Genomic DNA, 16,518 nt, shown 5'->3' with positions numbered 1-16,518 from the left:
AGCAGGAAGTCACGGGCCTTGAGGACCCAACAGGATCATCTACATGAGGAGTGGTCCAGAGCTTGGCTCACAGTTGAATACAGTCAATACTCATTTCCATTTTCATTATTACTATCCTTCCTGCTTCAACACAAAATCTCCAAAATTGTGTTCATGTCGCTTCTTGCTATAAAAACCCTTCTATGATCCCCACACACGGTCAATTACTTTCCACAAAGATGAAAAGCAATTTAACCAAGACCAGTCTTTTCAAAACAGTGCTACCACAGATGAACTTCAAACCAGGCCTCACACTCTATATAAAATATGTAAATGTGAATCCTAAAGCTAGGGAACGTCTAGAAGTTCCACAGAGAAAAACATTGTGGCCTTGTGTTAGGCAAATACTTCCTGGAACACTGAAAGCACAAACCATAACAGGAAAAAGCAATAAATTGGACTTTTGTCAAAATTAAGAATTTCTGCACATTTAACACTGTTAAGAGAATGAAGACAGTCCTGGCTGGTGTGCTCAGTGGTTAGAACATCAGGTTTGCTTCCCATTCAAGGGCATGCACCTGGGTTGCAGTTTAATTCTCCCACCCAGTCTGGGCATGTTTGGGAGGCAACCAATCGATGATTCTCTCTCTCTCCTTCTCTTCCCCACTTCCCTTCCACTTTATGTAAAAGCAATGGAAAAATGTCTTAAGGCAGCGGTTCTCAACCTGTGGGTCGCGACCCCTTTGGCGGTCGAACGACCCTTTCACAGAGGTCGCCTAAGACCATCCTGCATATCAGGTATTTACATTATGATTCATAACAATAGCAACATGACAGTGATGAAGTAGCAACGAAAATAATTTTATGGTTGGGTCACAACATGAGGAACTGTATTTAAAGGGCCAGAAGGGCCCTGGCTGGTGTGGCTCAATGGGTAGAGTGCTGGCCTGTGGACTGAAGGGTTCCGAGTTCAATTCCTGGTCAGGGCACAGGCCCGGGTTGTGGGTTTGATCCCCAGTGGGGGTCGTGCAGGAAACAGCCGATCCATGGTTCTCTCTCATCATTGATGTTCCTATCTCCCTCCTTCTCCCTCCCTCACTGACATCGATAAAAATATATAAATAAAGGGCCAGAAGGTTGAGAACCACTGTCTTAAGGTGAGAATTAAAAAAAAACAAACCCATAAAAACAAAACAACAACAGAAAAAGAAAATGAAGACAACCCAGACTGCAGAAAAAAGAAAAACCCTTTGCAAATTGTTTATTCGATAAAGGACTTACTAGTATATCTAGAATATAGAACTCAAAGCACAAAAAGAAAACCCAATTTTAAAAAATGGGCAAAGATTTGAACAGATACCTCACCAAACTACACACACACAGGTGGCGAATACGCATTTGAAAATGCTCAGCACCACCAGTCATTAGAGAGCTACCAACGAAAACCGTACAAGATGCACTATCCCCCAATAGGAGGACCTCAAACACAACCAACCAAACCACTGACAGTAGCAAGTGCGTACGTGGTGAGAGTGAGGAAGAATGGAGTAACTGGACCACTAACAGTGTTGGTTTGCCTGGGTAGCTCACCCAAATGAAATGAAAACTTTATTCCCAGGAAAACCTGTGTGTGAACACTTATGGCATCTTTATTCTAATTAGGACAAATCGAAAACTGTCCAAATACCCCTCAACTGAGGAGTGGATAGAAAAACAAAGAAACTGGCGTATCCACTAAACAATGGGCTACTATTTAGCAATAAGAAGCAATAAGCTACTGATAACATATGACACTGAAAAACCTCAGATCCATGTTAAGTCAATGGAGCCAGACTCAAAAGGCTACTGACTACGTAATTCCATTCATATGACATTCTTTCCAAGACAAACAAAAAACCCATCCTATATAATAAAAGGGTAATATGCAAATTGACCCTAACAACAGAATGACTGGGAATGACTGGTCACTATGACACACACTGACCACCAGGGGGCAGACGCTCAATGCAAGAGCTGCCCCCTGGTGGTCAGTGCACTCCCACAGGGGGAGCTCTGCTCAGCTACAAGCGAGGCTGACGGCTGCCAGCACAGCGGTGATGGCAGGAGCCTCTACCACCTCCTTAGCAGCGCTAAGGATGTCCGACTACAGTTTAGGTCTGCTCCCTGCTGGCAAGTGGACATCCCCTGAGGGCTCCCAGGCTGCCAGAGGGATGTCTGACTGCCAGCTTAGGCCCAATCCCCTAGGGAGTGGGCCTAAACCAGCAGGACATCCCCCGAGGGGTCCCAGACTGCGAGAGGGCACAGGCCGGGCTGAGGTAACCCCCCAAGTGCACAAATTTTTGTGCACCGGGCCTCTAGTCTATATATAAAAGCCTAAGCAACCATTTGACCATTAGCTATGATGCGCACTGACCATCGTGGGGCAGACGCTCAACGACACACAGGCATGGAAACATTGAACAGACTGATGAATCTCAGAGGGAAGGGGAGAGGGTGGGAAGAGATTAACCAAAGATTTTATATGCACACCAGATGCCTGGTGCACGGATTCGTGCACTGGAGGAGTCCCTCGGCCTGGCCTTTGGGGATTAGGCCGAAACCAGCAGTCTGACATCCCCCGAGGGGTCCTGGATTGTGACAGCGCAGGCCAGGCCGAGGGATCCCACTGGTGCATGAATCCGTGCACTGGGCCTCTAGTAGGACCATAAAAAGGAGTGGCCAGGGTGAAGGGTGGGCTTGATCACAAAGGGGCATGGGGAATTTCGGGGGACAGTGGAAGTGTTATATGTCTTGATTTGGGTAGTAAGCATATGACTGAATTCATTCATCAAAACCAACAGGACTATACACTAAGGAGTAAGTGTTACTGTGTGCAGACCAGTTTCCCAGGACTTGGTACTCCTGCCTCATCCTCCCTCTCTTGAGCCACCCTGATTTCTCAGTTCTTCCAGTGAACCCTCCCCTCCCCTCCCCTCCGCTCCCCTCAGGGCCACTCCCGCTGATGCCTCTGGTCTAATAACCTGCATCTGGCTTCCTCAGGGTGAAAGGGGTCTCTGGACTCTCAGGCAGGGTCTCTGTGCACTGGTCACGTGCTGCCCCTGCAGGACCCGCTCCCACGCCCATTGGATCTGCGGGTGACCAACTGCAGGAAGGCTCCACTTCCGCTTACTGGGCGCCTTTTCCCCACACTCAGAGCCGAGCACTACTTTCTGAATAAACCGTGGTGAGCAAGGCACGCTCCTGACTAGCTTGCATCTTACTTCATTTTCTCCTATGGAAACATTAAACCTGAATAAACTTTTGGAAGAAAATCATCTTGCAAAATGGAGACTTTGTATATATACACAGATCTAAGCCTATGGAGCTAATCAAATATAAAAATAATTTTCAAGATACATAAAGTCAAGCAAATCTGCAGTCTTTTGGATACCATACAGACACATACCTTAACTGAAGACCAAAACTGTCGTTGAAAAAACAAGTAAGGCCCCGAGTTTTTATTCTCTAAGACACTGAAAGAGAAACACACCATGCTCAAGTGTTTTATACAGACATACCAAGATTCCTAGAAGAGAGAACTTCTACAAGTAAAATGAGTAAGCAAAGAATTAAGTAACTTTAATAATTTTAAGAAGCAATGGGAATGTAATCTGGACACTGAGGGAGAGCAAAGCATCCCCCGTTTTATTCTAGTTAAGGGGCAATGTCCCTCTGAGCTCGTCTCCTCGGCGACAGGCTCCCACCACAGAGGTCAAGTGCGTCTTTTAAGCGACTGCTTGTCTTTCCAACTCCCAGAAGCCTCCTCTGGAAGGTCACGGAGCCTGTCACCACCCTTAGCGTTCTCAGGAGTTCCGTGGGACTTACTTTTTGGGATATAAGGGCATGAATACATCATCATCTAAAGTTCTCCTCATTCTCAGCAAGAGCGCTTTCAGATACACCTGCAGAGTGAAACAGACCACACGCTGTAGCAAGGGCTGTGGCAGAGCTAAGCAGCCGTATTCCAACCAGAGAATAAGTCCCAATTGTGAGTGGACTCTCTTCTCCGTCCCCTTTCCTCACGGAAAGCCCCGAGGTCTCCAGAATCCACTCTTAGTCCCCCCTCAGCAGCGACAAGGCAGCAAAGCCACAGAGCCCTCTGAGCTTCCCACCCGCGCGCAGACATGATCCGGTTCTGCTCGGAATGACACCACTGAAAACTTGACGACGACAAGAGCGCCTTTCCCATGTCTAAATGGCATAAAAATGCCCGACGAGGGACAGCAGCAATCTGAAGTTTGGAAACTAGTTATACAACAATACCTAGTGTTTACACGCTATTTAGACATTTTAGCACGTAAATAATCAATCAGTACCTATTCTAGTAGTTTTACATTGTTCTTTCCCCAACAATACAGCTCTTACAGGGATATGTGATTAGTCCCACGGGGAGTTAGGATGGGGTGGTAAGAAGGTGAAAACAGTAAAACGACGGGGGTGTCTGGACTCATTACAGCACCTGCCGAGGCAGGGACTTGGAACTGAGAACTATACTCTAAATGGTGTGGATGTGAGGCTTTATAGAGGACCAGATGGCCAAGTGGGAGAATCCACTTTCTCGGTGACTTAGAACATAACCCCTAATTCTCTCCACTCCAGCTCATTTTCAAAAGGAGAGAAAACAAACAAAAAAACCTCTCAAATTACCTGTGTGTTTTTGTTTTCTGCATTCGCTACTGAAGGATATCCATTTACTAATTTTAACGTGATTCCAACCATTCTTGAAGTCTGTGTTGTAGAAAAGGGGTCCCACATGTTTTCAGCTATCACTAGAAGGAAAGGGAGAAGGTGCTGAGCCGCAAATGTCAACTGCAGCCGACTGGAACCTGACGCCGAGCAGCCCTCAGCTCACACACACGGCTGTTCTCCTTCTCTAGAGCATCAGCCTGTGTCCACTGCCATAAGCCTTCGGGAGGCCAAGGGCTAGGAACAGTGGAGGGACAGATTCCTCCATCGTCTGCTAATCAGTGAAAATCAATTCGGGGGAAGATTTCAATATCCTAAGAAATACTGTCCCAGCACCAAGAATTTCTAACTAAAAAAGCTGAAACTTATTTTTAATACTTTAAATCAGTTCTTGCATCAATTATTTCTAATCTCGCGAGAAACGGATGAAAAGTCATGAAATTGCTCTCCAGAAAAAGGCATATGCCCCCAAATGTATGTTTTGTTTCAGGCAGTCTTTAAAGGATTCTCAAGCTTGTCAACAGATCCATTACTGTCCCAACTCCAGGCCCCTCCAAGATGGTCTTCCAGTCCCAGGCAGAGACAGGTGTCTCCCCTGAGCTGACTCTGGCCCAGGGTAACATCCTTTATAATGGACCGTCCGTGAGGAACATTCTGTATCGTAGAATCCCTACCTGTGAGTTTAGGAAGGATCACCTTCTCCACGATGGTGGGCAGCAGCGCGATGTCCACGTCCTCTCTCTCCTGCTCTCGCTCTTCACAACCATAAAACAGCAGCGACTCAAACCACAGCATATTCTCAAAGTCCCGACACTTGGCCTACAGGGGTTAACAAGGTCACCCAGACACATTAAACTGGTGGCTGCAGCTGCTTCGAGCCATTAGAGGAGTAAGACCTGGACTTAACCTTCAGTCACAAACAAGTGTAAGCTGGACAAAATACAGGAAACATCCGCTTTTAGACAACGCGCCTCAGGTGGTAAGGTGAGGCCCCGGAAGAAGGGTACTGGATGAGGTGAGCTGCCCATCAGGTGGGCAAGGACTTGCTGAGCTCAGGAGACAGAAACTGGGGTTCAGGGAGGCGGAGACTCCGGGAGCTGTAGGGCAGGAGAGCAGCTCCTCTTGGAGAACTCCAGGAGCCTTGACCGTGTCCTGTGTAGTGACACACACGTGCACGTCACACAGGTCCTCACAGGCCTGTGCTGTGTACTAATGGACACATGCATGGGCGACACTCCATAGGTCTGGCAGAGAGCGACAGGGGCTGTGAGCTGGATCGTTCTAGAGCTCACAGTTTTTTTAATTGTTTCCAGAGTTTCAACCTCAATCCCTTTTCACTAGTTTAAACCAGGGGTCCTCAAACTTTTTAAACAGGGGCCAGTTCACTGTCCCTCAGACTGTGGGAGGGCCAGACTACAGTTTAAAAAAAAACTATGAACAAATTCCTATGCACACTGCACGTATCTTATTTTGAAGTAAAAAAACAAAACGGGAACAAATACAATATTTGTATTTGCATGTGGTCCACGGGCCGTAGTTTGAGGACCCCAGGTTTAAACGTTCAACCCAACCAATCACATTCGTGCCCATTCATAGGTTGGTAACTTCCAAAATCCTATCATAAACGCAACCGCTAGACATCTGTCGTCAGGGCTAGTCCCCGCTCTCAGTCTGAGGCCAGCAGGCCCACTGATTCCGCCTCCCGGGCTGTCACCTTGCTCATCAGTTCAGGCCCATTTCACACCTGCCTCGCTGCGCTGCCCCGTGAGACTCTAAGCTCAGGCTCAAAGGACCAATTCTTCCTGCCTGGCCTGTTCCCATTCCAGGGTCACACGTGTAACCGAGCGGCTGAGAAAGGCCCCGCACATAAACTGGGAAGCAGCAGAGCGCTCTCGAGTGCAGCGTAAGGAGGTCCTCGATGCAGGCCAGCTGCAGTCGGCGCCAGCCACAGCCCTGCGTGCTCTCCCGAGGAATGTTTAGCACAAGCGTTCATCTCTAGCTTTGAGATGAGCGTTCCCAGGCCCCGTGGCCGTGGCTTTCAGGCAGAGACGGAGCCACCCACCTCAAGAGGAGTCCAGGTGAGGAGCTGCAGGCGGATGAGGGGGTTGAACAACTTGGGCAGACAAAGGCCGATGTAAGCATCCTTGTAGGACGTGTAGTATCTCGAACGCCAGGCTTCAAACTGGGATTTAATACAGTCGATGGAGCAGAAGCTCTCCAGGACATCTTCAAACACCTTGCTGGACTCCTTGGAAATGCGATCTGAAAACACCCCCGCCAGAGAGAACATGGGTCAGTATGGAACAGAGAAAGCACCGTCAATGGTGTCCTTTGTAGCCTGGCTCGTTCACAAAGTAACACCTGCTCACTACCAGCAGGGGAAGGAGGCACAGGAAGTTGAGGTTTCGCCCACAGCGCAGGCGCTTTCTTTCGCACGGCTCCAGCCTGTGCCATTTCCTATTACACGCTTTAGTTCAGTATCACCTGTCCCTCAGCAATCCAGTGCAAACTTCAGTTACCACGGTGCCCTCGCCGAGTAACCCCATAAAGCACCTTCTACGCTGCTAGCGCTACAGTCCACAAATCACTGTCAAAACACATGTGCATCCGAATCAGTGACCAACCGTGTGACTTCTGTCCAAGTCAGCTGGTGATGGCGATGAAGTCAGACAAGAATGAGTGCCAGAGCTTCGGGTCTGTCAGGGGAAGGCCCTACGATGCCCCAGATGAACTGGGAAAGGGCAGTCTTTACCATGGAGAGACCTCGTGTGACAGCCTACTTCTCAAAATCCATCTTACGTGCTAATAGTGGGACTATGTGACATTTGTCATCTGCTATTATGCGATAACAAACAGCATTTGTATGAAGTATTGTTATCAAAAAAATAATAATAACTTCAATCTAATCAAGGGCTCAGACCTAAATTCCAGTTTACAAGAAATACAGTGAATAGAGGAACAAGCTAATAGCATGAGCAGACAGACAAATCTAGAATGTCAGACATTTTGCAAGATAAGTGGCCTGCTCTTTTCAAAGTGCACGTCTTAGACAAGCAGGTAGGTAACAGGGGTGTGCATGTGCATGTGACGTACGGGTGATATTAATTCCAGAAAAAAAGCGCTAACAACCAAATGCTGGGCAGGAACGGCATGTGGACCCTGGTTTGGAAACCACAGAATAACTCACAAAAAAGGAATCAAAATTTTGTGGGGACTGCTGATGAGGAAAACAGATGACGTTAAGAAGTGTTAGTTCCTTTCTAGGTGCGAAATGGCATTGTGATAAGGTAAAAAATACACTTGTTTCTAGGAGACACACACTGAAGCTTTTAGGAGTGTCGGGATGTCTGTGGGTTAACTCAAACGGTCCAGCCAACACCGTCTATAGACAGTCCGTCCGTTTATGAAGAGCCCGAGCAAGCCGGGCAGCAGAGTGACAACGGTGGGGGTTGGGGGACAGGTGCGTGGTAACCACTGGGCATCCTGTTCACTACGGAAAAGTTCCGAGAGGGCTGCAGCGACCTCACTCCACATCGCGCCCACGGGGAGGAAGGGCTTCTACTCGGGGACCCTCTGGAAATGCCTGGCGCAGCCTAACCTTCCTCCTGGTGGGAATGACTCAGGGCTCCCAGGTCGGGAGTCTCCCTGGGCTGTGCGCTCCACCGCCAGGCTTACCCTCCAGAAGACAGGCGGCCTTGGACCTGACCACTGTGGGTCACTTAAAATCCTACGCTTCCCAAGTTTAGCAACACCTGCTGTGCAAGTTCCCGTAACCCATGACCAGGCCACGGCTGTTCTGAGCTCATCGTGATGCTCACAGTGAAGATGGGCCCAGTCTGCACAATCGGCTCTCATGAGGCCACAGACCTTCACACCATCACCTCCAGGTAAAAGCCGCGGCCCAGCAGGACCCCAGCTGACCGCAAAGCTCATTTCCAAACCAATGGCTGACCTTTCTCCAGGTTGAAGTTGGTGATGTCTGTGGACGTCTCCTCGTCGTCACTGGAAAGGCCTTCCAGGTGATCTGCCATTTTCCCCGTTTGCTCTCTGGCTTGTCGACGCCGAGTCCTAAACAACAAACACCGAGTTCCAGACCAGACCAGAGCGCCGTCCCTGCCCGAGTAGCCAGCAGCCGGCGCCGAGTTACCTCCGGGCCTCGCGCTCTGCGATCCGCCGTTTGGCGTGCTCCTGATACAGGGCCCGATCTCGCCCAAAGGAATCGAGATTTGGTGCCATCAGAGCCTTATCTGTAAAACAGCAATGGCCACAATGAGAAGCCTTCTCCGACCATCCTGAGGAAGCGTTTGCACAGAATCAGTCACGTGACAGACCGCTTGCCAATCTCAACAGCAGGATCTGCCAGGCCTGACGGTGCCCAGGCCGCTCTCCAGCCCCAGCAAACCTCCTCTCGCTGTTCTCACAAAAAGGAGCAGAGCAGGAAGTTCAACGGCCCTGCATGAGTGCCCCTGGATTCAGTCCCTATTTTATCTCTAAGTCACAGAAGCTGATGCTATCATGACAACCAAGTAAGAAATCTACATTACCTCTGCAAAGGGCAAGTACGACATGCTGAATGACGTGAAATGACAGGAAAGAAACACAGGGAGGATGAGAAAACAGCTCTGCTGCAGTTTAGTAATGTATTCTACCGCTGCTGTGCAGAGATGTACTCTCTATCACCACTTTCAGAGCCAGGGCGGGATCAACGTGGAGACTGAGAACTCTCTACCAGGACCCACTGCTGCTTCTCATGCCCTGCTCTTTCAGAGCACAGTTCCCTTCTTTCTTTTCTCTCCCTATTTTCCATCTCTCTTTTTTTAACTTTCTAGGGCAACTTTTTAGCTTTAGCTTCCAACCTATTTAAATTTATTTTCTGTTTCCATATTTTCCGTTTCCAAGAGGCGGTTCTTGTCCTTACAACCCTCGTTCCTACAGCATCCTCCGCCTGCTTCCGTGCGGGAGACACTTCACTGTCCCCGAGATCAGTTCAGGGGACTGCCACCTGCGCTGCCTGTTTCCTCGTCCCCCTGGTCCCCTGCCTGGGGGCTCTATCCGCTGCCTCACATGAAGACGACGGGAGGTCTGTGGCCAGGGGAAGCTAACACCATCTCCGTCAGATCACTGGGGAGAAACTCAACTCTCTTGTTGGGGCCCAAGACTGTCTCAGGGTCTTCTCTCCAAACCCATTCTTTCTTGCATCTCTGAGCATCTGTCTGCAATCCCTCCTCATTTACATCTCTGCTCCGCACTATGAAGGCGCTCTGCAACTATCAGTCCTCACTAGCACCGTCCAGTTCACCACAGGCTAACTGCTGTGAACAGAGGTAAGTTCCCACAGCAGCTCCTCCCCGTTATAACGAATTATTCGAGGACCTGCTGTAATAGCAACAGGAAGGCAACAACCCAAGGGTTAGAGGGGGAATCACATGCTAAATGAAAGCAAGCATAGCTCCTGCCCCCCACATGTGTCACCAACAGCAGCAACAGGAAAAATAAAAACAAATACTAGCCTTCTACACGGCACCATCTAACTATTCTAGACCATTATGTTTTTAAAGCTGACTTTCTTACTGGGTTTTTCATTCATATTTCAAAATAGCTCAGGTAGCAAGAAGGACGCTCCAGCTCTCACAGATGATAGAGAGGTGAGTCCAGGACACAAGAGGCCCAGCCTTCCCTGCAGTGTGAGCTAAGGAGGCCCAACCACAAAACAATTCCTGCCTCTTTAAGAGGGACCCTTCATTGATGGAGTATTTTAAAGAATATTCATTACCATAATAATTATTTTAAATGTTGCCATATTTATGGGTTTTATAAAATACCTATGTTGAGGGGATGTGAGCTGGCGGCTCACGTGACAGCCCGGCATTTCTGTAAGAACCACATACAGTCACCGTGACAGCGTTCGCAAATGGGAAGAGATGAACTCCAGGCTTGTTTGTTTATAACAAGATCAGAAATGGAATCAGTGCTTCAGTGTCCCCTGTAATTTCCCTCAAATCTTTGGCAATGAAGGAATACTTCCTCCGGGGCAGTATTTTTTTTCACTCTCTCATTACCTTTTAATTTCTAACGCTCAATCTAATTAACATACATCATCATTCAAACCTCCTTCTAATTCCATGTATGTAAATAGCTCCAAATGATAAAGAACAGCTTCTAGGTAGGAAAAGGCATCGGAGGAAATGCCCAGCTCACACAAACCATGTCACTTAGAGGGAGTCACTTCCTGTGCAGGTGTGATGGTTACCTGGAATCTGCCCCAGAATTCTGGTTCTGTCTGGGCCAAAGTGACCTTGGAGGGATGCAGGGGTCACTTAGGTGCCCGATTCAGAAACTCTCCAACTGAAACTTAGGTGGCGGAACTAAAGGTCCCGGCCATGCCCAGGGCTTCACCTGAGCCTGACTCTGTGAGGACGTTACCCCTTTACGATGCTCTAACGACCAGGACAGGCGGCCTGGCTTCCTCAGGGACCTCAGGACAAAGCCTGGTGTTCAGAAAGGACACCGGGCCCTGAGCCTGGACGAGCTGGGGCGCGTTTCACGGGCAGCTCACTTGCCTCCACCCAAGACCCAGCAAGCGTCTCGGGAGGGTGGGAAACCTGCACTTAAATGAACGCCCTGCCCCGGGCAATTCGGACCTGAGAACGGCTGACTCGGGACAGAGATGACAAAAAGCCACCGGCAGCCCAGGCTGGAAAAACTCCCAACCCAGCACCCAACCAGGTGCAGGGCCATGGGAAAATGGGATCAAAACGTTTAAAACATCTGGTCAAAGAATCTCAGCTAAACTAGTTACTAAGAGGTTTCCAATTAATTTTGGTTTTCCAAAACACTCATCATAGTGAAAGAGAGAAATTTAATTTCTAATTTTTACACTAATATTTCAAGAAATATAGGTACCGACTTACTAAAAATCCTAGTGCAGCGTATAAGACAGACTGCAAAATACAAATGATTTTTAAATAAAAAAATTTGCTTTATCCAAGGGGTGAAGCTCAAAACTCATTTATGTAATAAAACCCTTCTGCCCCCCAGTTCCGTCCCTAATGCAGACTCTCCCTGTGAGCAGCAGCAGGTTGCACTGGGGCCACTGACAGGATGGAAACGGGGCAAAAACCAGCCAGAGCCGAACAGGCAGCGGCTTTAAGGTAAACCCTGGGATGGCTCTGCGGCTCTGGGGAATCAAACTATGCTGAGGGGGAGCGAGATGGTAGAGACAGAGCGAGTTCTTGAGCTCCTCTGTGAAGCAGTATTTTAGAACACAATCCAGGTACCTGCTGCTGTAATTTTCAGATCTGTCTAACACAAGAGCAAGGGAATTCAGTTAGAAAAAAAAAAAAGGAAAACAAAGCTGCTCTGGGATCTAATTTTCAATTAGGCTGTGCTAAGTAAACAAGGTTGTTTAATGAATAATAAAAACCTTCAAGATGGACTGACTTGAATGGCTTGAAAACTCCGAAGATTCATCTTTAATATCATCTTGTCGTCTTTGGACAAGGCGGGAAGCTCGCTGTTTGTACAGCTGATGTATTGCTGATTCAAGTTCATTAATCAGTGGCACCTGTGAAAATACAACACACTCCGTAACACCAAACTCCTCAGCTGCTCACGTACTCGAGGGTTCCATACTACTTCCGGGTTTCTGAACAAGTCCCCTCTATGGACAGAATCCTCATGAACTCCCAGTGGGACATGAATAGCAATGCAGTCAGTGCTAGGCTGTTTAGGAAACATCGCTTCTTTTAATCCACACACAGCACTAGCATGTCCGGAGCCTACTGACTGGAGCAAAAGTCTGGTTAGGAAACTTAACACTTCAATGTTAGTGAAGAAACGCGAAAGTCTGACTGCCTTTCTTCAGAATAAAGTCCTTGGCAGTCTTTTCACACCCAGTTGTAACTTCCCAGCAGCAGCTCTGCCCTGCAGTCTCCTAGTTTAAAATAGCCCGTTATCCCTGACACCACAGCCTGCGTGGGCTGAGCAGGCGGACAGGGGTCTAACCGCCACCTGAGCACGAAGCTGCTCCGCGCTCAGAGGGGCCCGACCGCGGCTTCCCTCCACATCCGTACCGTAAACGGCATTCGTTCGCACGAACAGGCCAGCACCACTCTGGCTCACTAACGTGTCAGAAAGCTCTCCTTGTGTTCCCACACTTTATAATGAGTAAGTCTTCATGTGAATTGTCACTTTACAAAGTCACTACGTTTTCCAGGTTACTATCCATGGCTACACATTCACATGGTTCATATAGAATACAAAAGCTGACAGAATAAAGATCTAAATTAGAGAAGAGAGCAGCCCTGGCCAGCGTGCTCACTTAGATGGGCGCTATCCTGGGCACGAAAGGCTACCGGTCCGATTCCCGGTCAGGGCACATGCCGGGGCAGTGGGCTCCATCCTCGATGGGAGGCGTGCAGGAGGCAGCCTATCGATGTTTCACTCTCACACCGGTTTCTCTCTCCCTCCTGCTCTCTCTCTAAAAATCAATTCAAAAGATCTTAAACAGAATAGGTCTCTGTATAACCTTATGTTATAACCAAATGTTACGAAACTTCCACAAAACACTAATGCTCACTGCACACACCCGAGGAGACCAGAAACTCTAGTTCCCCGATGGTCAGTGCAAATGGACACATTAGTGAGCCTGGGACACCGGCACCAAGTGTGACAGCAGCTTCCTGAGCGGGACAGACTGCGGATGGAAAGTGAAAGGCAGGTGGGACACAAGGACGCCTCACGGAAGCAATGCACACACTGCACGGCTCCATCGCAGACGGAGCTGAGGGCGGCGGGAAGGTCATTCCTTCCGACATGCACCCTGTGGGCACGGTGCCCCAAATCGGCACTGATTATCGCTGAGCCCAGAGACTACCTTTAAAATGGACCACCATCGATTTCCTAAGCAATCCCTGTGGCAGCACTGTGACTTCCCTCCCGCCCCTGGCTGCTCTCACCCACGCAGGACTGCAGACAGACACACCATGCACCTAAGGGCACTCCTTCCGTCTGGACACTGAATGCTCCTCTACCTGATGCTGCCTGGGACAGAATTTGATTCTTCAACTTAGTGAAAATATGGTTTTCCTGCGCAGGTAATGGGCATGTCTTTAACAAAACCCAGACAGAATTCTACTGGGAAGCAAAGCCCTAAAACTCATTTTCAGCTCTCACGCATGTTTTTTAACAATACTGACTGATCGCAAGAGTAAGCACCATGATCAAATCTTTAGCCTCTCCAAACTCAGAACTTACTATTATTATTCAAGACCAAATACAAGGTGAAAACAAAGAAGATGACTAGAGAGAAACAAAACAATGAAAAGTTAAAATGATCTGCAAATAATTAAAAATCTAAGATCACAATCACTTAAACTTTTATAACAAAAGAAAAAACTAAGGAATATTTACCTTTTTATGGTCTTACTCCAAAACAATATTGTTATAGTAGTACTAAAATCAATACTCAGATCTATCCAATTGTTCCTAAATATTTCCCAGATGACAATTTATGACATTATTCACTCAGCACGAATCTCCTAAAATTCAATGTATATGAAAATGTCAAAATGAAATGAAATACTCATCTTTAAAGGGGAGTTATCTGCACCGTTCTATTAACACGTAGTCACTGTACAACATACAAGGACTGAGAACTGCTCTAAACCAGTCCGCAGTGACTCAAACCCTCGCACAGCCTGAAGCAGGCTGCTCGGGGCACAGTGACCAACACAGAAGGCACACGAAGTTCCAAAGAAAAAGCCCCAAGTACTCCATGCTCCTCAGGGACCACCTCGCTCACAGGCATGATTCGGGAAAGATCCTTTCTCCAGCCACACAGGCTACGGGACAGCCCCACCACGCCCCGGGGTCAAAGGGCTTTACTGGTAGGAAAGACACCACGAGCTCTGGCTTACATCCACCCCTGCACACAGACCACCCTGTGTGCCTTTCCCACCTGGCACCCTAAGCCTCCAATCTGCCACAGGGACGGAGCGTAGCTCAGCTGTGGCAGGTTCTCCAGAAATCAGGGGTAAGACAAGAGCGGGATAAATCCTAGGGGCCTGGTGATGCTGCCTCAGCCGGGTCTGACCATGGCCTGGCTGGAGCCGGACCCACCAGGAAGACAGCCTGGCTGGGCCCTTCTGCCAGTGTTGGCTTTAGTACTGATGTAGTCAGGAGAGATCACAACAGGCTAAAATACTGACCTACACGTAACCAATGCTCAGAGCCTACAGACCACACAGCCAGGGGCCAGGGAAGGGCCTCTGCCTGCGTCACTGAAAGCTCAGAGGCTCCCGGGAGGCTCAAAGCACCACTCTCAGCTCGTTTTCAAGACAGAGCTGCAAACCAAATCATCAAACAATAGCTCTTCTCTTAGAGGAAAAATCAGGTAAGAAGCCATTTGAGAAAAGGCTAAGTATAAAAACATAAATCATACAAAAAAATGGAACTTCATACTGAAAGAAAAGAACCCGAAGACGTGAGACCTTCAGGGAAACTGCCATGCGTGGTTTCTGAAATGGATGAAGCACAGGCTGATCTGGATGGAAACCATGAGCAGCAAAGGCGAGCAATTTCATGGGAAATAAGAACTACTAACATTTTGCAACTTTATGCATATTTGGAACTGCTTGTACCGCTTAAAGGTTAGTGTAAACCTGACCCATAAAAAGCAAATCCCGTCCGATGAGCCCCTTCCATTCTGACAACCCAGGGCAGGCCAATCACCTACATCACACTAAGGCAGCCTGGCCAGTGGCTGATGCAAATGTGCTGCTATCTTTTTTTGTTCTCAACAAAGGCAGCATATTTGCCTGCATGATACAAAGCCACTAACAAAGTGAAAAAAACGGAGCATGACTTCCATCACGCCTAAAGTCGAATTCAGCGATACTTTCTGAGCAATACAGACATGATCTACACAAGGCCGCCTACACCTCCCTAACTTTGCCTATTCAAAGAGATGAATATTTTTTCATTCTTACCTTTTCACTGAAACACTCAAGCAAGTCTTGGACATACCCTCGCATTTCTTGCAAAAACTTATACCGTTCACCAGTCCCCCCAGAAGACCCTTCAAGTCTCTCAATGGCCCTGGTGGAGTCCACGCGGCTTTGCAGGTGCTTCTCGTGCTGCTGGCGGTTTGCTTTGTGTACGTCTTTCATGGAGTCCAACCTTGGGAACACAAAGGATACACACAACACGCTTACACCCCAAATCTATGCCGGCAGGAAGCTCACAATATCATAATGCATTAGCTCCACTACTAGTTTCACAAAAAAATACTTGGAGTGGCATCTTTTCATCTGTACCGCTTTGCTCTCAAGAAAAAAAAAACAACACAAAAAAATAAAGGCAGCAGTTTACAGATTTCACAGGATTTGGCGGGCTAACCAAAATTTCAGTTCTGCTCTCCCCCCATCTCTTGACTACACTTTTTCAGAGTCCAAGAGGCGCAAACACAAAGTGTCTTCCACAAGATCACGGGGTGGCACTGAACGTGTTCCGAGGCTCCCACAGAAGTCATCCAAGGAGGCAGAACAGTGATGTCACCTTCGGTGGCTTTGGCCAGGCGGCGTCTTCCTGCCGACGCAGCGCCTGCCACCCAGACTTCACGACGCTGAGGAACACAAAGCTAGGACAGGTCTTTAAGAAGCCGATCTGCCCTACCTGTCTTTAAGCTGTTTCTTTACCAAATCAATAGTAACGGGAGTCATCTCATTACTGGGAGTTTTGAAAGGGGCTGAATTATCTGTTTTTTGAGATTTGCCGTCAGAAGACCCATAGGCCGTGTAACTGTAAGGAATGAAG

The 16,518-nt window shown here is 48.2% G+C and overlaps 1 protein-coding gene across 1 annotated transcript in view; it reads right to left on the bottom strand.

The window, feature by feature from the left end:
* The window catches only part of PAXBP1 (PAX3 and PAX7 binding protein 1), a gene marked incomplete at its 5' end in the record, with an annotated part of 32,674 nt that overhangs the window by 5,966 nt on the left and 10,190 nt on the right, over positions 1-16,518 (bottom strand). The window contains 10 exons of the mRNA XM_015560259.1: positions 3,425-3,491; positions 3,844-3,920; positions 4,666-4,787; positions 5,379-5,523; positions 6,767-6,966; positions 8,657-8,772; positions 8,852-8,951; positions 12,145-12,268; positions 15,693-15,882; positions 16,378-16,516. Of these exons, the coding sequence (XP_015415745.1) occupies positions 3,425-3,491; positions 3,844-3,920; positions 4,666-4,787; positions 5,379-5,523; positions 6,767-6,966; positions 8,657-8,772; positions 8,852-8,951; positions 12,145-12,268; positions 15,693-15,882; positions 16,378-16,516 (1,280 nt within the window). The remainder of the gene's footprint in view (positions 1-3,424; positions 3,492-3,843; positions 3,921-4,665; positions 4,788-5,378; positions 5,524-6,766; positions 6,967-8,656; positions 8,773-8,851; positions 8,952-12,144; positions 12,269-15,692; positions 15,883-16,377; positions 16,517-16,518) is intronic.

Source organism: Myotis davidii, unplaced genomic scaffold (assembly GCF_000327345.1).
Source record: "Myotis davidii unplaced genomic scaffold, ASM32734v1 scaffold170, whole genome shotgun sequence".
In the NCBI taxonomy this organism is placed as follows: domain Eukaryota; kingdom Metazoa; phylum Chordata; class Mammalia; order Chiroptera; family Vespertilionidae; genus Myotis; species Myotis davidii.
The sequence above is the reverse complement of the archived record's forward strand: the minus strand, read 5'-3'. Positions and strand labels throughout refer to the sequence as shown.